The 22,725-nt window shown below is 43.4% G+C and overlaps 1 protein-coding gene across 3 annotated transcripts in view; it reads right to left on the reverse strand.

Moving 5' to 3' along the window:
* The window catches only part of commd1 (copper metabolism (Murr1) domain containing 1), a 127,453-nt gene that overhangs the window by 72,942 nt on the left and 31,786 nt on the right, over nt 1-22,725 (reverse strand). For 2 of the 3 annotated variants that reach the window (XM_060831122.1, XM_060831124.1), the window contains exon 2: nt 9,704-9,985. In XM_060831122.1, coding sequence (XP_060687105.1) covers nt 9,704-9,985 — 282 coding nt within the window. The remainder of the gene's footprint in view (nt 1-9,703; nt 9,986-22,725) is intronic. The other variant, XM_060831123.1, reaches the window with a different exon arrangement.

The raw sequence follows: 22,725 nt of genomic DNA on the forward strand, positions 1-22,725 counted from the left end.
TTGCCCATTTTGTTTCTGTTTTCACCCAGCAGCACCCCTGCTCAGTGCGTATTTTGTTTTTTTTTGCTCCAGCACAACTCCCTTTTGACTTGGACGACGAGTTTTTCATCATTCAGCCTCTGATCTTCCACTCGATCATAGATGTCCCTTTATCCTTCTCCAATCTATCCTAAGCTGCAAATCTCTTACATCTCAAACTTTTTCCACTTCTGACAAGAGGTCACAGATTTTAAATATTAATTGTTTTCCTACAACAACAGCTCGAAGGGCGGGAACTTGAAGCAGGGGTCTGCTGGGAGCAGTGAGTCACTGATGTCAAATATAAAAGCTCAAATCAGAGAGCAGTGGTTTCTGGGAAAGGAGGGACTTTTCCTTTATTTCCATCCAGCTATATAAGTCAGTGTTTTCTAAATCAGAGACCCTACCTTTGTAGATCCTCCCATCCAACCACCTCCTCTAGCCTTAAACACCACGGACACATCAGGTAAGCTTCTTTTTTACTTTCTGGTAAGGGGGCAGTGCAGGGAGAGGAATGTTCCTCCTGCATGATGTTTGAGGAGAGGGAGGTCACTTGTGTCCCATCCAAGTGCATCTGCAATAAGTGCACCTAACTCTCACTCCTCCTAAACCGTGTTAGGGAACTAGAGCAGGAGCTGGATGAACTTCGGATCATTCAGGAGGCAGAGGCTGTGATAGGTAAGAGTTACAGGGAAGTAATTACTCCTAGGCACGAAGAAACCTGGGTGACTGTTCGAAGGGGGAAAAGAAACAAACAAACAAAGTCAGTGGAGGAATCCCCTGTGGTCGTTCCCCTGAAAAACATGCATACCATTTTGGATACTGTTTGGGGGTGGGGGGAACGATTTACAAGGGGTATGCAGTGGGGCCCAGGTCTCTGGTACAGAGCCTGTCCCTGTTGCACAGAAGGGAAAGAGGGAAAGGAGGAGTGTTATTGGAGACTCAGTAATTAGAGGGTGAAACAGAAGGTTTGTTTGGAATGAATGAGACTCACGGTTGGTGTGTTGCCTCCCAGGTGCCAGGGTCCATGATGTCTTGGATCAAATCTTTGGGGTCCTGAAGGGAAAGGATGACCAGCCCCAAATCATGGTCCACGTAGGTAACAATGACATCGGTGGGAGGAGGGATGGGGATGCAAGGCAGGATTTCAGGCAGCTAGAGTGGAAGCTGAGAGGTAGAACAAACAAACAGAGCTCTTATCTCTGGTTTGTTACCCGTGCCACATGATAGCGAGGCAAAGAATAGGGGGAGATATCAGCTGAACACGTGGCTACAAGGATGGTGTAGAAGGGAGGGTTTCAGGGATTTGGATAATTGGGGCTCATTCTGGGGAAGGTGGGACCTGTACAAACAGGATGGTCTTCATTTGAACCAGAAAGGTACTGATGTCCTGGGTGGAAAATTTGCTGGTGCTATTCAGGTGGGTTTAAACTAGCTCAGCAGGGGCATGGGAACCTGAAGTATAGTTGCAGTGCACGGGAGGAGAGTAGGGAGGACAGGGACAGGATTTCACGGTCACAGGAATGTGCTGGCAGACAGCAAGCTGGTTTGAAATGGGTCTACTTCAATGCCAGAAGTAACCAAAATAATGTAGGTGAGCTTGCAGCATGGATAGGTACCTGGGACTTCGATGTTGTGGCCATTTCGAAGACATGGATAGAGCAGGGTGAGGAATGGATGTTGCAGCTTCCAGGGTTTAGATATTTCACTAAGAATAGGCAAGGAGTAAAAGAGGGGGAGGTGTGGCCTTGTCAGTCAAGGATAGTAGAACGGTGGCTGAAAGAACTTTTGATGAGGATTCGTCTACTGAGGTTAGAAACAGGAGAGGTCACACTGTTTGGAGTGTTTTTTATAGGCCTTCACAGAGTTCCAGGGAGGTGGCGGAGAGGATTGGCAAAACTATTCTGGCTAGGAGTGAAAGGAACAGGGTGGTCATTATGGGGGACTTTAACTTCCCCAACATTGACTGGAAATGCTATAACTCTAGTACGTCGGATGGATCAGAATTTGTCCAATGTGTACAGCAAGGTTTCCTGTCACAGTATGTAGAAGAGACGTCAAGAGGTTGATTCTGATGCTTGGTATTGAACCAGGCCAGGTGTTTGATTTCATTGTAGGTGAGCACTTTGGAAAGAGTGACCATAATTCAGTTACGTTTAGTTTACCGATGGAAAGGGATAGGTACATGCCTCAGGTCAAGAGTTTTCGATGAGGCAAGGGCAATTATAATGCGATTAGGCAAGAATTAGGATGCATAGAATGGGGTAGCAAAATGCAGGGGAAGCAGACAATGGAAATGTGGAGCTGGGTTAAGAAACAGATATTGTGTGTCCTTGATAGGTATGTCCCTGTTAGGCAGGGAGGAAGTGATACAGTCAGGGAATCTGGTTTACTACAGAAATTGCATCTCTGGTTAAACAGAAGGAAGTGGCTTATGTGTTGATGAGGCAAGATGGTTCAGATGAGGCAATGGAGATTACAGATCAGCTCAGGAGGATTTAAAGAGAGAGTGAAGAGCAGCAAAGTGAGGATACAAGCAGTATTTAGCAAATAGAATAAATGAGAACCCTAAAGCTTTCTACAGGTATGAGAGAATAAAAAGGATAACTAGGGTAGGAATAGGACCAGTCAAAGACAGAAGTGGGAAGTCGAGTATGAACCCTGTGGAGATTGGAGAGGTGCTAAACAAACATTTCTCATCGGTTTTCACTCAGGAAAAGGAGAATATTGTAGAGAAGAAGAATGAGGTACGAGATATCAGACTAGAAGGGATTGAGGTTAGTTACAAACAAGGGTTATCAATTCTAGATGGAGTGGACGGGATTTATCTGAGGATTCTCTGAGAAGCTAGGGAGGAGATAGCAGAGCCTTTGGCCTTGATATTTAAGTTGCTAACGCCTACAGGTTTCGTACCAGAGGATTGCAAACGTTGTGTCCTTGTTTAAGAAGGCCAGTAGAGATGACCCAGGTAATTATAGACCAGTGAGCCCTTACTTCTGTTGTAGGAAAGGATTATAAGAGATAAGATTTATAATCATCTAGCAAGCAACAATTTGATTTTGGATAGTCAACATGGTTTCGTCAAGGGCAGGTCGTGTCTCACAAACCTCATTGAGTTTTTGAGAAGGTGACCAAGCATGTAGATGAGGGTACGGCAGTTGACGTGGTATATATATGGACTTGAGTAAAGCCTTTGAAAAGGTTCCACATGGTAGGCTGTTGGAGAAAATGCAGAGGAATGGGATTGAGGGCGATTTAGCAGTTTGGATTAGAAACTGGCTTTCTGAAAGAAGGCAGCGAGTGGCGGCTAATGGAAAATATTCAGCCTGGAGTCTGGTTACTAGTGGTGTGCCACAACCATCTGTTTTGGGACCACTGCCGTTTGTCATTTTTATAAACGACTTAGACGCAGACATAACATAGGTGGATGGATTAGTAAATTTGCAGACGACACTCAAGTCAGTGGAGTAGTGGACAGTTTGGAAAAATGTTACAGGTTGCAGGGGGACATGGGTAAACTGCAGAATTGGGCTGAGAGGTGGCAAATGGAGCTCAATGCAGCTAAATCTGAGGTGATGCACTTTGGGAAGAACAACAGGAAGAGAGTATTGGGTCAATGCAAAGACTCTTGGAATCCATGTACATAGATTCCTCAAAGTTGTCACCCAGGTTGATATTGCTGTTAAGGCGGCATGCGGTGTGTTAGGTTTCATTTGTCGAGGGATCGAGTTCCGGAGCCGCAATATCATACTGCAACTATACGAAACGCTAGCGTGGCCGCACTTGGAATATCGTGTGCAGTTCTGGTCGCCATATTTCGGGAAGGATGTGGATGCATTGGAAAAGGTGCGGAGGAGATTTACCAGGATATTGCCTGGTCTGGAGAGAAGGTCTTATGAGGAAAAGCTGAGAGACTGAGGTCTGTCCTCATTGGAAAGGAGGAGGCTAAGAAGAGATTTGATAGAGACATACAAGATGATCAGAGGATTAGATAGACAGTGAAAGTCTTTTTCCAAGGATGATGATGACAGCTTGTACAAGGGGACATAACTACAAATTGAAGGGTGATAGATTTAAGATCGATGTCATAGGCAGGTTCTTTAGTCAGAATGGTAAGGGTATGGAATGCCCTGCCTACCAACGTAGTTAACTCAGCCACATTAAGGAGATTTAAACAATCCTTGGATAAGCACATGGATGATAATGGGATACTGTAGGGGGATGAGCTGGTAACAGGTCAGCGTAACATCGAGGGCCGAAGGACCTGTTCTGCACTGTATTGTTCTATGTTCTAATATTTCCTGACAGGTTGATTTTTCCAGCATATTCTGTTTGGTAATAAATCATTTTCTGCAGTACACCGCTGGGTTATCAGTGTCTACAATTACTGCCCAATGATCCTCACTCTGCTGATGCCCAATAAGCAATACTAAAATTCTCAAGTGCTTTTCTGAAGCAGAATACAACAATTACAAAAAGAACAGAAGCTAAAGGAGACAAATCGTGGTGCTATGAACAGTGTGTGTGTAATGGAACAAATACATTTGTGTTTGTGGCAGGACAGTAAAACAGATAAAGGTAAGAAATGCAAAATATACAGTAACTTAATGCAGCAAAATAAATGTGAGTGACTGTGAAGCCAACAGCAAGATTGTTGAGTGTTCCAAATTTGAGGGATGCAATAAAGCTGAGAACACTTCACAAAATAAAGTTAGTTCAGGAGTTAAAGCTATGAAAAGCAATTATAAAGAAACAGTGTGAGTGATTTAAGATCAGCAGTTGTTTGGAGTAAAACTATTCTAATGATGTAAATAAATGAGATAGGAAACAAATATCCACTCAATTATTAGAATATTTTATGATCCAATTAATGTTAAAGAATTAAAGGCAAATCTATCCCGAAAATAGTGGCAGCAATTTGATGTCCATCACACGGAGCATATTTTCCTTGAATCTACTTCAATATTTTATCCATTTTTAAAAACATTGTAGATTTACATTTGTTTTTGTTTTATTTAGGGATTGTGGAGGAGAGATTGCCATGGGATAATTTGCTATGAAATGTTTCATGGGCAGGGAAGGTAAAGGGATTAAAACATTCTCTCAGTGAAGTGTTAATATTTTGACTGGCTTGTACTATTGGAATTCTAACAAGTTGCGTGTGTTTTTAAAAAAGCCCCTCAAATAAACAAAAGTTCTTTTTTCTAGAATACAGTTAGAGAGCTGGTTAAAAAAAAACAGGTTTGGCATTGGCAACCCAAGGTTCTGCAGCCTGCACAGAAGACAGAATTGTGCCGGGGTGAGGTTACGAAACACTTCATAAATTTATGTGGGCTTTATATGAGGTAAGAAACACAGTTTGCAGCAATAGACTGTTTATATTTCTCCCATAAATCAAAGAATCAAAAGTTTTAATAAATAAATAAATGTTTCCAATGAAAAGTGGGATAAAGGGCTATGGGAAGCAGACATGGAAGTGAAGACCAGGATAAGATTAGCCATAATCACATTAAATAGCAAAATGGATTAAAATGCCTACTCCCTTACCTAGTTCTTACGTTCCTTTGTAATCGTGTGAGTATTATAGGGAGTGGAAAGTGAATGCAAATGATAATAGGATTTGGAATATACACAAATTGTCCAAAGCAAGTAGTTTTAGCGTTATTTACAACATGCACTAAATCCAGATCTTGCGCTGTTATCAACTACACAAGTTAAAATGGTTTACTAGATTGAGCGGGGTAGAGTGACAATGGCAATAGTTGTGGCTGCTGATGTACCAAGGGAGCAGTACTGGGTGGGTGAACCGAATGCTAAGTAAACTGGTGAAAGTATGGTGCGATACATCCCAAGACAATGAAGCAGTTGGAAATTCTCCGAAGGAAGCAGCAATGACCGCCTGGGTGATCCTGTAGACAATACTGGAAGGGACATGATAGGTGTAGACTTAGCCGAGAGATTCAAGCCTAAGTCTGTGAGAGGATGCATGTAAGAGTGTGGGAGTGTGTGTCTGCAAGGGGGTGTGTGTGTGTGTGTGTGTGTGTGTGTGTGTGTGTGTGTGTGTGTGTGTGTGTGTGCGTGCGTGTATAGAACTTAGCTATCAGCCTCTGCTCAGCCACCTTTCGCTGTTACTTGTCCCGAAGTCTGCCTTGGAGGATAGTCACTCGAAGGTCCGAGGTCGAATGTCCTGGACCGCTGTAAACCGAGCAAAGGCTACGGCAACAGATGAATGGGCACCGCACAACAATCAACAGACAGCAGTGTTCCCTCCCAGTTGGGGAATACTTCAGCAGTGACAGACAGACATACACACACATGCATGCATCCTCTCACAGACTTAGACCACTCTACACTCAAGCACACACATGTACATTCACTCTCACAAACCCCCACCCCAGACAGACATCCGCACACACAAAGACCCACATACACACACATGTTTGTAGGGTGAATTAGTACTTGCACAGTTACATTGTACTTTGCTCAAAAACTGCATGAATTCAAGTGAACCTCTGTTATCTCACTTTTTAGATTAGCATCAGTCTAAACATTAAGGCACAGACAGAGAACAGAGGGGGCTAACACCTTCAACATATTGTCTAGCTAACACCAATTGTTACAGTTAACCTGAGAATGTAACTTTTTTTTAAAAAGTTTTGTGATTTACACATTAAAGAAGTGAAAATATCATGGTATTCGAACAGATGAAACACTCAACAGACAATTGAAGTATTTTTCAATGTCTAATTTCAGTTATATCACACTGTGAACTTTTGCTATAAATTCTGTGCCTTACAACTGTGTCCTCCACAACCACCTGATTAAGGAACAGTGCTCCAAAAGCTAGTGCTTCCAATTAAACCTGTTGGACTATAACCTGGTGTTGTGTGATTTTTATCTTTATTTCTTCCCATACCTCCTTGACTCTCTTAAGGATTAAAAATCTGTCAATCTCAGCCTTGAATATATTTAATAACCCAGCCTCAACAGCCCTCTGTGGTAAAGAATCCCAGATTCACTACCCTCACAGAAGAAGGGCCTCATCTCTGTCTTAAACTTAAATCTGAGATTATGCCCTCTGCTCAAGCACATAACTCCATTTGCACAGTTTATACTCCATCTGACTACTGTCTGTCCACTCACTTAACCTGTCTTTATCCCTCTGCCGACTCTATGTCACCTGAATTTTCCTGTTATTTACTGTGCAGCATGAGATTTCATTTAACAGCCAGCATAGCAGTACCTAACTTTCCAAAATTCTCGCATATGAAAACAAAGGGCAAAATTACAAAACATAGAAGTCATGATGCCCAAGACTAGCATCAACAATTCATCAAGTGCCAAATGCACCCTATTATCAGTTTACTGTTCTTCAAAATGAGCTGACAGAGTATGGCAAACTAACCCTCAAATAAAGGCAGGCAAGAAATCATCCAATATCAAAGATCAAAGGTCACACGATACCAAGTTATAATCCAACACGTTTATTGGAAAAAACAAGCTTTTGGAGCCTCAATCCTTCTTCAGGTGCTAGTGTCATGAATCCAATGTCACGAATGGTTGTCCCATGGCCACGAGCCCGAAGGGTTCGGACACTTGATTACCACAGTGAAAATAACCTGCCTGAAATATAGCAAAGGTTTGGAGAGGAGCACTCAGGATACAAGGCACTGGGGGAAGCAACCAGGGACTAAGATACATTTGTGCTGGAATAACCATGTTTGAGCCAAGAAAGTTAAAGAAGCAAAATCCATGGCAAAACTGCACTGGGGCTTGGTCAAATCCATACTGGAGAATCTATGCAGGGTTCAAGAATCGAGTACGCTCAGGGTAGATGGGAGTTTCTCCAAGACAGCAGTTCTGATTAAGCAGACCTTCCAGGGAACAATCTTCATCGAGTTGTCTTACCAGACAGAGGGAAGTGGACGAGAAGCCGAGGAAAACCAAAGGAAGACCAAGACCAAATGCCTTGGTCAGAGCAGAATGCTGTCCCCACAATTTCAAACAGAAAGAAAAATTCTGTGCCGGCAATGATTTGTCCTCTTATATCAGTGAGCCATCCCCAGCTGTCACAGATGTACACTTTCTCTATCTGACTGATGGATCACATCCAGCCAACAGCTTCTTCAACTTAAACTCAAACCTGCAATAAATTATCCACTGCTTAACTGTGATTACAAAATTCTACAAACAACAGTATATTTACTTGTCTCATCCAAGTCATTAATATCGGTTAACAAGAGTGGCCCCAGCACTGATCCCTGTGGCACTCCACCAGTTACAGTTCACCATCCTGAAAATGCCCCCCTTTTCCCAACTTTGTTTTACGAGATAGTCAATCCTGTATTTCTGCAAATATACTACCCCAACACCATGGATAGTTACTTTATTAAGTAGCCTAACATATAGTATTTTAACTAACTCTACATACAAACACGGAAGGTTTTAAATTACCGTTATTATCTGTACGTTCATTCTTAGGCTGTCAACAGCTTGAAAAAGTTTGGTAAAGATGATTGGAGGAAAAATGGTTAACATATGGGAGGTTTAAGAAGAAAATGGTTTAACGAACTTGAACTCTGACGTCTTCTTTGATAGTTATCCTTCAATGGATTTCTGTTCAAAAGGTTAAATCAATAAACACTCAATAAGTCACAGGAACACGTGTAAAAGACATTTCAAAAACATACATGTAATTGCTCTTGAAATTAAAGTTCCAGCCTCTAATGTTGTCTATGAATACGGATTCTTAGGATCTCCTCACCATTTCAAAGAACAGCATAGCACCAATGGAAACGATTCAGCTCACTGTGTACATGTTAGCAGACTCAAAGTGAGCTTATTCTAAACAGTAAATGGAGGTAGTGATTAATATCTACAGATGGGGGGGGGGGGGGGAAAAAGGGGGGGGTTTAAAAAAAAGCTCATCACTGATAATCTGTCAATTCCTGCTGAAAGTCCATCTATACAATCGCCCACAGAAAACAAGATTAGAATTAGATATAATCATCTACTTCCCTCTGTCCTTCCAGTCTGATTGCTTTCCAGGGTTTCATACAAGAATGACACCTGAGGAACACATCCATTTAAATTAGTTACCAAGAGATACACAATACTGTGGGACTGCTTCAGAAGGAAATCAATGCCTTTGCAAAAGGAGATGGAAACAGAATTGTGGGAGAAAAACTGTGTCAAAGAACTTCAGGATGCACTGTTTGTTTTCAAAATGACCAGTTAACACATCTTTGGATTTTGACTTTGATCAGTGCAAATATGAGAATTAGGTTAGGATTCTTCAACTCCTAGTTGAAAATGTGTTGCTGGTTAAAGCACAGCAAGTCAGGCAGCATCCAAGGAATAGGAAATTCGACGTTTCGGGCATAAGCCCTTCATCAGGAATGAGGAGAGGGTGCCAGGCAGGCTAAGATAAAAGGTAGGGAGGAGGGACTTGGGGGAGGGGCGATGGAGATGTGATAGGTGGAAGGAGGTCAAGGTGAAGGTGATAGGCCGGTGGGGGGTGGGGGTGGAGAGGTCAGGAAGAAGATTGCAGGTTAGGAGGGCGGTGCTGAGTTGAGGGAACCGACTGAGACGAGGTGGGGGGAGGGGAAATGAGGAAACTGGAGAAATCTGACTTCTTCAACTCCTACATTAGTATCACGATCCAAAACGCAGGTTCCATTCTTACCTGATTGTTCTTACCAAGTTCAAACTCCACAATAGCAACCGGTGTGTTTATTTGATCTAAATGTCTGGACTGAGACTTCAGGTCAACTCTCCAGCTCAAATTCCTCAGACAGTTCTCCCATTTGCTCTGATTAATAAGACTTTCTCGGATTTTCACTTTATGACTTTTCCAGAATTTTGTTAGAACTGTCGCCTGCTCCTGTGTAATTCCATTTTGTTTCTTGGTTTGTGCGGTTAAGAAGGCTTCCAGTTGGTTTAAATCCATGTCTGCAGATGCTATTGACTGTTGAGATAAAACTCATATTAGACCACGGTCGTTTGCCATTATGTACAAAATAATTTGTTTAAGAGATTCAGCACAAACCAAAATCTAAGCAGACAAGATAAAAAGTACTTTCCGCTGAAATAAATACCATTGCAAACAGCCTTATCAAAGTATCTAGCATTGCTTCATAACCATAAAGACATAGGAGTGGAAGTAAGGCCATTCGGCCCATCGAGTCCACTCCGCCATTCAATCATGGCTGATGGGCATTTCAGCTCCACTTACCAGCGTTCTCCTCGTAGCCCTTAATTCCTCGAGACAACAAGAATCTATCAATCTCTGCCTTGAAGACATTTAGCGTCCCGGCCTCCACTGCACTCTGTGGCAATGAATTCCACAGGCCCACCACTCTCTGGCTGAAAAAATGTTTCCGCATTTCTGTTCTGAATTGACCCCCCTCTAATTCTAAGGCTGTGTCCACGGGTCCTAGTCTCCTCGCCTAACGGAAACAATTTCCTAGCGTCCACCCTTTCCAAGCCATGTATTATCTTGTACGCCTCCATTAAGTCTCCCCTTAATCTTCTAAACTCCAATGAACACAATCCCAGGATCCTCAGCCGTTCCTCATATGTTAGACCTACCATTCCAGGGATCATCTGTGTGAATCTCCGCTGGACACGTTCCAGTGCCAGTATGTCCTTCCTGAGGTGTGGGGACCAAAACTGGACACAGTGCTCCAAATGTGTAATCAGAGCTTTATAAAGTCTCAGCAGCACATTGCTGCTTTTATATTCCAACCCTCTTGAGATAAGTGACAACATTGCATTCACTTTCTTAATCACGGAGTCAACCTGCATGTTTACCTTTAGAGAATCCTCAGCTAGCACTCCCAGATCCCTTTGTACTTTGGCTTTATGAATTTTCTCACCATTTAGAAAGTAGTCTATGCTTTTATTCTTTTTGCCAAAGTGCAAGACCTCGCATTTGCTCACGTTGAATTCCATCAGCCATTTCCTGGACCACTCTCCCAAACTGTCTAGATCCTTCTGTAGCCTCCCCACTTCCACAGTACTACCTGTCTGTCCACCTAACTTCGTATCATCGGCAAACTTCGCTAGAATGCCCCCAGTCCCTTCATCCAGATCATTAATATATAATGCGAACAGCTGTGGCCCCAACACTGAACCCTGTGGGACACCGCTTGTCACCGGCTGCCATTCCGAAAAAGAACCTTTTATCCCAACTCTCTGCCTTCTGTCAGACAGCCAATCCTCAATCCATACCAGTAGCTAACCTCGAACACCATGGGCCCTCACCTTGCTCAGCAGCCTCCCGTGTGGCACCTTATCAAAGGCCTTTTTGGAAGTCTAGATAGACCACATCCACTGGGTTTCCCTGGTCTAACCTACTTGTCACCTCTTCAAAGAATTCCAACAGGGGTTTGTCAGGCATGACCTCCCTTACTAAATCCATTTTGACTTGTTCTAATCAGACTCTGCTCTTCCAAGAATTTAGAAACCTCATCCTTAATGATGGATTCTAGAATTTTACCAACAACCGAGGTTAGGCTAATTGGCCTATAATTTTCCATCTTTTGTCTTGATCCTTTTTTGAACAAGGGGGTTACAACAGCGATCTTCCAGTCATCCGGGACTTTCCCTGACTCCAGTGACTCTTGAAAGATCTCAACCAATGCCTCCGCTATTTCCTCAGCCACCTCCCTCAGAACTCTTGGATGTAGCCCATCATGGGCCAGGAGATTGATCAATTTTAAGACCTTTTTAGCTTTTCTAGCACTTTCTCTTTTGTAATAGCAACCATACTCAACTCAGCCCCCTGACTCCCTTTAATTGTTGGGATATTACTCATGTCTTCCACTGTGAAAACTGACGCAAAATACTTGGTAAGTTCTCCTGCTATTTCCTTATCTCCCATCTCTAGGCTTCCTGCATCAGTTTGAAGTGGCCCAATGTCTACTTTTGCCTGTCGTTTGTTTCTTATGTATTGAAATAAACTTTTACTATCATTTCTAATATTACTGGCTAGCCTACATTCATATTTGATCCTCTCCTTCCTTATTACTCTTTGTTATCCTCTGTTTGTTTTTGTAGCCTTCCCAATCTTCTGATTTCCCAGTGCTCTTGGCCACTTTATAGGATCTCTCTTTTTCTTTAATACATTTCCTGACTTCCTTTGTCAGCCACGGCTGTCTAATCTCTCCCCGGATAATCTTTCTTTTCTTGGGGCTGAACCTCTGTACAGTGTCCTCAATTATACCCACAAACTCCTGCCATTTTTGCTCTACTGTCTTCCCCGCTAGCCTCTGCTTCCAGTCTAATGGATGACTTCACATTTATTAACATTGGATTCTATCTGCCAGACGTTTGCCCATTCACTCAATGTATCTACGTTCACCCGCAAAGTTTCCCTGTTGTCTGCACACTTTGCTCTGCCACTATTCTTAAGTGCCATCTGCAAACTATGACACACTACATGTGGTCCCCAACTCCAAATCATCTGCATAAATTGTCAATAATTGTGGCCTCAACACTGATTCCTGAGGCACACCACTCGTCACTGACTGCCAACAGAAGAGCACTCATTTATCCCCACTCGATGCTGCCTGTTAGTCAACCAATCTTCTATCCATGCTAATACTTTGCCATTAACGCCAGCATCTTTAACATATGCAGCAGCCTCTTGTGTGGCACCTTGTCAAAGGCCTATTGGAAATCTAGGTACATCACATCCACTGGGGCCCCTTTGGCCATCCTGTTCATAATGTCTTCATAGAATTTCCAAAGATTTGTTAAGCATGACCTGCCCTTCATGAACCCATGCTGCGTCCGCCCAATGGGACGATTTCTATTGAAATGCCTTGCTATTTCTTCCTTGTTAATAGACTCAAGCATCTTCCCCAAAGGTTATGCTCACTGAACTATAACTACACATCTTTTGTCTATCTCCCTTTTTAAAACAGTGGTGACATATTTGCTGTTTTCCAATCTGCTGGGACTGCCCCAGAATCCAGCAAATTTTGGAAAATTACCACCAGTACATTTGCTTTTTCTCCTGCCATCTCTTTTAGTACCCTGGGATGCATTCCATCAGGGCCAGGCTTGGACATAAAATCAAGGCTGATATTGCAGTGCAGTAGTGAGGCAGAACTGCACTGTAAGAAGCACGAGTGTGATGAATACAAATTCAAAGACAGTTAAATACAACAGTGACTCACCGCGGACCTCATGAAATCACCTCATACTCAATGGTGTCAATCATTTTTATGGTACTGAAAACCAAGCCATTGCACGTTCTTCCTCTTTGCTTCTCAGTTAGTTCATACACCAATGCAATGATTTAAAAATAAATTCTGGAAAGCAGCACTTTGGGACACTTTGGCAGATAAATAGTGAACTCTAATTTAAGAATCTCTTTACATTCTTGTGTTGTCAATTTCAAATATGCAGTTCTTGTGCATTCGTCATTAATGGATGACGATCAACTTAAAAGCTCGATTTCAGCTGAGCAGAGAACTATTTTGTCATGTATTGCCCGATATCATTACCCTTGTGTATGTACTGAGGCTTTTCAGCAATTTGCAGTGTCGCATCACAATGCAAACACTAACACAACAACATCACAGCATCAACTCATTTGAGTTGATAGAACAGTTAGTGCTGGGACCAAAGCACACGACAATATTTCATTTTCACGTTGAAATTGGATTCTGTCTTTCTGCAAGCTATGATTCACAAAAAAAATTCCAAAAAACATGAATTACAAATGATAAATAAAATAACTTGCCAAAGAATTTACACTATAAAGTATTAATTGTGGTTAAGAGATTTTAAAAAAACAGTATAGCGAGAATCTAATCACATCAAATAATTGTCAAATAAAATGACCAAGAACATTTAAATGTTGTCATCTGTCAATAAATTTCTCAACTTGCGTGTCTGGGTGAATCAATGGTTAACACGGTGCCTCGCAGAAAGAATCACTCGTAAACAGGAAAGCATTCTTGAACCCTGCAGAGAAATCTGACTTTCTGCCAATGAAAGTGCATAAAAGCTTCATACCACAGGAGTAAATAAAGAAAGAACTGGTAGTTAGGAATTTTCCAACTGGCCCATGCAGCAGGGAAAAGTTGCTGGAAAAGCACAGCCAGTGAGGCAGCATCTGAGGAGCAAGAAAATCGATGTTTTGGGTAAAAGCCCCTCATCAGTAATGAGGCTGGGAGCATAGGGGGTGGAGCAGGGGAGAAGGTAGCTGGGAATGCCATAGGTGGATGGAGGTGGGGGTGAAGGTGCTAAGTCAGAGAGGAAGGTGGAGCGGATAGGTGGGAAGGAAGATTGACAGGTTGGACAGGTCATGAGGATGGCGCTGAGCTTGAAGGTTGGAACTGGGGTAAGGTGAGGGGAGGGAAAATGAGACTGTGAAGTCCACGTTGATGCCCTGGGGTTGAAGGGTCCCGAGGTAGAAGATAAGGCGGGTTCTTCCTCAGGAGCTGAGTGGTGAGGGAGTGGCGATGGAGGCAGCACAGGACCTGCATGTCCTCGGGGGAGCCATAGGGGGAGTTGACATGTTCAGCCTCGGGGTGGTGGGGTTGGTTGGTTGGTGCAGGTGTCCCAGAGATGTTCCCTAAAACGCTCTGCCAGAAGGCATCCAGTCTCCCCAATGTCGAGGAGACCGCCTAAGGAGCAACGGATACAATAAATGACTTGCATGGAAGTCCAGGTGAAACTTTGATGGATGTGGAAGGTTCCTTTGGAGTCTTGGATGGAGCTAAGGGTTGGGGTGTGGGTGGGGAAGGTGTGGGCGCAGGTTTTGCAATTCCTGCAGTGGAGGGGAAAGTGCCAGGAGGGGAGGCTGGCTTGTTAGGGGGCATAGACCGGACCAGGTAGTCGCAGAGGGAATGGTCTTTGTGGCAAGCGGATAGGGGTGGGGAGGGAAATATACCCCTGGTGGTGGGGTCCATTTGTAGGTGGTGGAAATGTCGGCAGATGATACAATTTATGTAGAGGTTGGTGGGGTGGAAGGTGAGGACCGGGTGGGGTTCTGTCCTTGTTACAGTTGGAGGGGTGGGGTTAGAGGGCAAAGGTGCGGGACGTAGATGAGATGCGTTGGAGGGCATCTTCAACCACATGGGAGGGGAAATTTCAGTCTTTAAAGAAAGAAGCCATCTGGTGTGTTCTATGGTGGAACTGGTCTTCCTGGGAGCAGATGCGGCAGAGGTGGAAGAATTGGGAATACAGGATAACATTTATGCAGGAGGTGGTGTGATCCAGGTAGCTGTGGGAGTCAGTAGGTTTGTAAAAAGTGTCAGTGTCGAGTTGGTCCTCGTGGATGGAAATAGGGAGGTCTTCGGAAGGTGAGGGAGGTGTCAGAGATGGTCCAGGTGAATTTAAGGTCAGGATGGATTGCGTTGGTGAAGCTCATGAACTGTTCAACCTCATGGGTGCACGAGGTGGTTCCGATGCAGTCATCAATGTAGAGGAGGAAGAGGTGGGAAGCGGTGCTGGTGTAACTATGAAAATGGACTGTTCTACGTAGTCGACAAAGAGACAGGCATAGCTAAGGCCCCTGCAAGTGCCCATGGCTACCCCATTTGTCTGGAAGAAGTGGAAGGATTGAATGGAGAAATATTTGAGCGTGAAGACCAATTCAGCCAAATGAATAAGAGTGTTCGTGGAAACCTACAGGTGGTGACATCACTAGGAGGCCCTCGTTATGGCGGATGGAGGTGAAGAAGGACTGGAAGTCTTGGGAGAGGTGGAGGGGTGGGTGGTGTCTCGAACGTATGTGGGAACTTACTGGACCAGGATGGATAGGACAGTATCGAGATAGGTGGAGCTAAGTTCGGTGGGGCAGGAGCAGGCTGAGACGACAGGTTGGTGAGGTACTCAGGCTTGTGGATCTTGGGGAAGATGTAGAATCGGACAGTGCTGGGTGCTCGAACCATGAGGTTGGAAACTGTGGGTAGAAAATCCCCGGAGGTGATGAGGTTGTGTATGGTCTCGGAGATGATGGTCAGGTCCACGCCCCATAACAAGCCGCCTTCTCCTCCTGGCAACTTCCCCCTACCACCCACAGGAATTGAATACCTGTGCCCCCACTTCCCCTCTCACCTCCAACCATGGCCCCAGAGGAGCCTTCCACATTCAAAGTTTCACCTGCACATCCACATGTCATTTATTGTATCCTGATGTGGTCTCTTCTGCATTTGGGAGACCGGATGCCTTCTCAGAGTGCTTCAGAGAACATCTCTGGGATAGCTGCACCAACCAACCCCACCACCCCCTGATTGAACATTTCAACTCTCCATCCCATTCTGCAAAGGACATGCAGGCCCTGGGTCACCTCCATCACCACTCCTTCACCACTCGATGCCTGGAGGAAGAATGCCTCATCTTCCACCTCGCGACCCTTCAACCAAGGGCATCAATGTGGACTTCACCAGTTTCTTCATTTTCCCTCCCCCCACCTTACCCCAGTTCCAACCTTCAAGCACAGCACCGCACTCAGGACCTGTCCCACCTGTTGGTCTTCCTTCCCACCAATCCAACCTACCTCCTTAACCATTCCCCCTACCTCCATCCCATCTACCTATTGCACTCTCATCTACCTTCTCCCCAACCCCACCCCCCCTCCCATTTATCTCTCCACCTGAGGCTCCCAGCCTCATTCTTGAAGAGGAGGTCTGGCCCGAAACGTCGATTTTCCTGCTCCTCGGATGCTGCCTGACCTACTGTGCTTTTCCAGCAACACACACTCAACTCTGATCTCCAACATCTGGCAGACCTCACTGTCTCCAAGTTAAGAAACGACAAACATCAATAATAGGAATTAATAAAATGGGAGAAAAGTTGGAGGAGTTCTTTACAGCACATTCCAAAACGTAGCAATCACAATGTGATGAGACAACGTGCAAGTTTCTGAATCATCACATTGGGAAACATGTTGGCTTTAGTAAAAACACTGCGCACAAGAGAGAACAAAAACTTAAACAATGTAATTATCCCAAATAAAACCAAGCAATTTTAACAAAATTATCTCTGAAATGGCAGCAAGCTATTTCTATTTATCACTCACTTCTGAGCTTCATGTAAACATTCACCACAAATCGCCAATAATACGTAAGGACAAAATGACGAATTACAATTTCATAAATTATTAGCTCACATTTGCCACAAAACATTTCAACGTGAATATTTAAATGACCACATTTTACATTTCTTCCAACAGAAATATTTTCACAGAAAGCTGTTCATCTCATATAGACTAGAAACAGGATGATTTATGTTGAAATCTATCTGGCTACAATGTAGAAATAAGTTTATTCAAAATGTGGAATTCTACAGATGTTCAAATGAAAACAAAAGAGAAAATACTGCAAATACTCAGCAGAACATGCAGTGCCTGTGGCTAGAGAAACAGTTTCAGGTCTGTGACCTGTCATCAGAAGGCAGGGCAAATGAATGCGGTGCTGTGGAGTGTACTTCGGGGCCAGCGACCACGATTCCATTAGTTTTAAAACAGTGATGGAAAAAAAACAGACCCAATCTAAAAGTTGAAGTTCGCAATTGGAGACGGACCAGTTTTCACTGCATTTGGCAATAACAATCCAAAGCTGAATGGGGGCAGATATGAACAGATAAAGGGATGGCTGGAAAATTTGGAGCCTTCAAAAATGAGATAAAGGGTCCAGAGACAATATAGTCTTGTTAGGAAGAGTTGGTAGGTGTAAGGAATGCTGGATGCCCAGAGAAATTATGGTTTTGGTTAAGAAAAACAAGGAAGCATATGTCAGTTTTGACAGCAGAGATCGAATCAATCATTAGAAGTATTTACAGGCAGTAGGAGTATACTTAAGAGGGAAATCAGGAGGGCAAAAATGGGGACATGAGATAGCTTTGGCAAACAGAGTTAAGGAGAATCTTAAGGGACTTTAGACATACATTAAGGAAAAAAGGGTAACTAGGGAGAGAATAGGGCCCCTCAAATATCAGGTAAAAACAATGATTGCAGATGCTGGAAACCAGATTCTGGATTAGTGGTGCTGGAAGAGCACAGCAGTTCAGGCAGCATCCGAGGAGCAGCGAAATCGACGTTTTGGGCAAAAGCCCTTCATCAGGAATAAAGGCAGACAGCCTGAAGCGTGGAGAGATCAGCTAGAAGAGGGCGAGGGTGGGGAGAAAGTAGCATAGAGTACAATAGGTGAGTGGGGAAGGGGATGAAGGTGATAGGTTGGGGGTGGGGGGGGTGGAGTGGATAGGTGGAAAAGAAGATAGGCAGGTAGGACAAGTCATGGGGACAGTGCTGAGCTGGAAGTTCTCAAATATCAGAAAGGCAATGCATGTGTAGAGTGCAGGACACGGGCAGGAAATACTCAATGAGTATTTCATATCAGTATTTACTGTGGAGAAGGACATGGAATACCTAGAATGAGGGGAAATAGATGGAGAATGAGATGTTAAAGGGTTAATTTGTGCTGCTGATATTTAAGAAATTGCATGTCCTGGAAGGAGTGTTTTCTGTCTGGCAGGCAGGATGTGACAAGCTAATCATACTCTGCAAATGCTGCAGTGAGGAATGGCCTGATCACACACCATTTCGACGGATGGCCTGATCACACACTGGTTGTTCATAGACATTGGCATGTCACAGTTACATCAAGCGAGTTAGAATCTCAAGAAGGGAACCCAACAGTGACCTCTTGAAAAATGTCCAAATTACACAGGAGGTGCTGTTGGATGTCCTAAAATGCACAAAAGTGGATAAATCCCATAGAACCTGATCAGGTGTGGCCTAGAACTCTGTGGGAAGGAATGGAAGTAATGGCTGGGCCCCTTGCTGATATATTTGGATCATCGATAATCACAGATGACATGCCGGAAGACTGGAGGTTGGCTAATGTGGTGCCACTATTTAAGAAAGAAGGGAAGTAAAAGCTAGGAAACTATACACCAGTGAGCCTGACATTGGTGGTGGGCACATTGTTGGAGGAAATCCTGAGGGAAAGGACTTACATGCATTTGGATAAGCAAGGACCGATTAGGCTTTGTCAGCATAGCTTTACACATGGGAAATCAGGTTTTATCTCTTCAAAAAACTCAATCAAGATTGCAACAAAGAGAATTGATGAGGGCAGAGCAGTGAACGCAATCTATATCGACTTAAGTAAGTCGTTTGACAAGGTTTCCTATGGGAGACTGGTGAGCAAGGTTACAACTCATGGAAAACAGGGAGAACTAGCCACGTGGATACAAAACTGGCTCAAAAGGTAGAAGACAGAGGATGGTGGTGGAGGGTTGTTTTTCAGACTAGAGGCCTGTGACCAGTGGAGTGCCACAAGGATCAGTGCTGGGTCCACTTCCTTTTGTCATTTACATAAATGATTTGGATGTGAGCATAAGAGGTACAGTTCGTAAGTTTGCTGATGACACCAAAGTTGGAGGTGTAGTAGACAGTGACAAAAGGTTACCTCAGACGACAACAGGATCTTGATCAGATGGCAGATGGAGTTTAATTTAGATAAATGCGAGGTGCTGCATTTTGGGAAAGTAAATCTTAGCAGGGCTTATACACTTAATGGTAAGGTCCTGGGGAGTGTTGCTGAACAAAGAGACCTTGGAATGCAGGTTCATAGCCCCTTGAAAGTGGAGTCACAGGTAGATAAGATAGTGAAGGCGGCTTTTGGTATGCTTTCCTCTACTGGTCATAGTATCGAATAAAGGAATCCTGTATTGCGGCTCTACAGGACATTGGTTAGGCCACTTTTGGAATATTGCACGCAATGCTGGTCTCCCTCCAATTGGAAGGACGTGGTGAAACTTCAAAGAGTTCAGAAAAGATTTACAATAATGTGGTCAGGGTTGGAGGATTTGAGCTATAAAGGAGAGGCTGAATAGGCTAGGGCTCTTTTCCCTGGAGCGTCAGAGGCTGAGGGGTGACCTTTATAGAGGTTTATAAAATCATGAGGGACATGGATAGGATAAATAGACAAGGTCTTTTCCCTGGGTGGGGGAATCCAAAATTTGGGGGGAAAGATTTAGGGGGAAGAGAGGAAAAACTCAAAAGGAACCTGAAGGGCAACCTTTTCACACAATGGGTGGTGCATGTATGTAATGAGCTGCCAGAGGAATGATGGTACAATTGCAACATTTAAAAGGAATCTGGATAGGTCTTAGAGGAAGGGTTTACTGGGATATAGGCTGGGTGCTGGCAAATGGAACTAGATTGGGTTTGGATATCTGGTCAGCATGGATGAGTTGGATTGAAGGGTTTGTTTCAGTGCTATATCTCTGAGTTTACGACTACGAACTGGGAGAAGTTTTGAGCAAGGGGTGAGTTGGACAAGGACAAAAGGAAATCTATGATAGCGTGAAAAACAGGAGAGACTGAATGACAGAAAATGTCATCCTCCAGGGCCAAAAAGGGAGTTATGATGGGGCAAGAAAAACAAAAGAAATGCAAAATGTCCCTGGGTGTGATACTGTCTCAAAGCTAAAATAAGAGGAAAGCAAAAATGTGATTAAGGAAGAAAGTAAAATGGAGATAGAATTTATGGTATGAAGTTGAACTCTTACATGGAGACAGATGGTGAACCATGTTCGCTTTCAAAACTTCCATTCATGCTCACTGGAAAAGGGTAGAAAGTCAAAGTCAGAAATTAACCAGTTCATCAAGCCTGCTCCTCCATTCATGAGATCACAAGTGGTCATCTACTTCAATACCACTTGCATGTTCTGTCTCCCTATCTCTTGATGTCATTCATCACCAGAGACCCATCACTTTCTGACTTCAGTATAATTGAGCCTTCACAGTCCTACTGGCTAGAAAATTCCAGAGATTTGTAAATGTTCGTCTTCACCTCAATCTTAAATGACCTGTCCTTGACCCAGTGAATATGTCCCTGTCTCTTGACTCACTTTTTGTGGGAAACATTCTGCAAACATGGATTATCCCTATTTCCCTTATTGAACAACAATACTTTGCCAGTTCCCATCGGCCTCTCCAATGGTTAGTTTCGCCTGGATACAAAGACCTTAATCAATGCCCCAGCAATCTCCTCTCTTGCCTCTCTCAAGAAACTGGCAAAGATACCACCAGGCCCTGAGAACTCCTCGATCTTAATGCTCTTCAAGAGATCCAACACCACGTCTTTCTTGAACTCAAAAATGCCCTAGCATATTAGCATGCTCCACATTTATCTCACTATTCTTCATTTCCCTCTTGTTGGTGAATACTGATGCAAGGTACTCATCGAGGATGTTGCCCATATTCTCTGCCTCCAAGCAGAAGTTCTGTCCTCATCCTTGAGTGGTTCCACCCTCTTCTGAGGTATTCTTTGCTTTTAGTTTATGTATAAAATGCCTTGGGATTCTCTTTAAGCCTATTCGCCAAAGATGTTTCATGGCTCCTCCTCAGTCTCCTCATTTCCTGCTTGAATTCTTTCATGACTGATTTAGCTTTTTTGGGGAGTGATGGGGGAAACGACTGCAAAGAATAACCTTGATCTTGCAACAATAAATTCACTCTTGGATTGCTAAATAACAGAGATTATGAATGACAGAAACGAAAGAACCAAACTCAATCCCGAAATAATGAACATTAATGTGAAGGATCACGATTGGAGTCTGAAACCATCAGTACATTTACAAAGAGCTTACCCTTCCTTTTGATATATGCAGTTTGGTTTCTGTTTGGAGATCTCTTGGCTTCTATAATACCATAGCCCCTTGTAAAATCTGGCCCAGAGTTACAAGTCTGTGCCCCTCCTGATCATTGTTCCTGATGAACAGGATGTCAGTCACTTGCAGATCATAAAGTCATTATAAGTAATCACAGTATGGTCTAAAAATATCTGTGTACATCAGCCTGCAGGAAATGGTACACCTAGCTTCAACGCTTATCGAATAACGATCAAGACTTCACCAGGCACTCCAAAGTTGGCCATATCTGTTCTTCCACTAAGCCGCTTGATGTCTCATATTTAAAAAAAATACTTGAAATGAATTTTATAAGACTGCAGCACATTTTCATTTATCCCCAGAATCGCGTTAAAGTGAATGTACGTTGTTAAGACTTCCAACACTCTGCCCTACTGCTGCACGGCAGCACATTTCTTAAGAGCAACTGAGTGTCAAAATAACTAGAGATGTAAAGGGAGCAACTTTGTGCAAAAACCTGCTCATCTCACTAACCTTTATATGTTCATAACTTTACAAGCTTCACAAAACGCCATATTCTTTCCTCTTCTGCATGAATTGGAATTATAATTTAGTCTTTTTAATCATTACAGTGTTGCAATCAACTCAGATACCAGTTAAGGACAGCAAGTGTATTCGGAGAAGCCTCAGAGCATCTTAAGATCGAGCAACATTTCCTGACCACAGTCATTTTTTTTGTTCCTCAGTGGGGCTATTTGGTAAACTTTCTCAACACATTACTCTAACAGGAAACATTATCCAAGCAAAAGGTAGTCACAAATGGAATTAATGTTCACCGCTCCATGACACACCAAAACTGGTTTATTGACCAAAGGCAGATCCTCACAGTATAAATAGAGTATATTTCACTTCAAAAAGTAAACTTCATTTGGGTTTCAAAGTAATTCACACGCAGTCCTATCGATGTGGTCTCTGAGGATCACACAAAAAACATTTTCAACAAAAGACATGCTACATCATCATGCAGGAAAATAGTTATTCCAACATTTCAAACTCGTCCTGAGAAAGTGGCAGACACAGAAATAT

Source organism: Hemiscyllium ocellatum, chromosome 10, assembly GCF_020745735.1.
Source record: "Hemiscyllium ocellatum isolate sHemOce1 chromosome 10, sHemOce1.pat.X.cur, whole genome shotgun sequence".
Classification (NCBI taxonomy): domain Eukaryota; kingdom Metazoa; phylum Chordata; class Chondrichthyes; order Orectolobiformes; family Hemiscylliidae; genus Hemiscyllium; species Hemiscyllium ocellatum.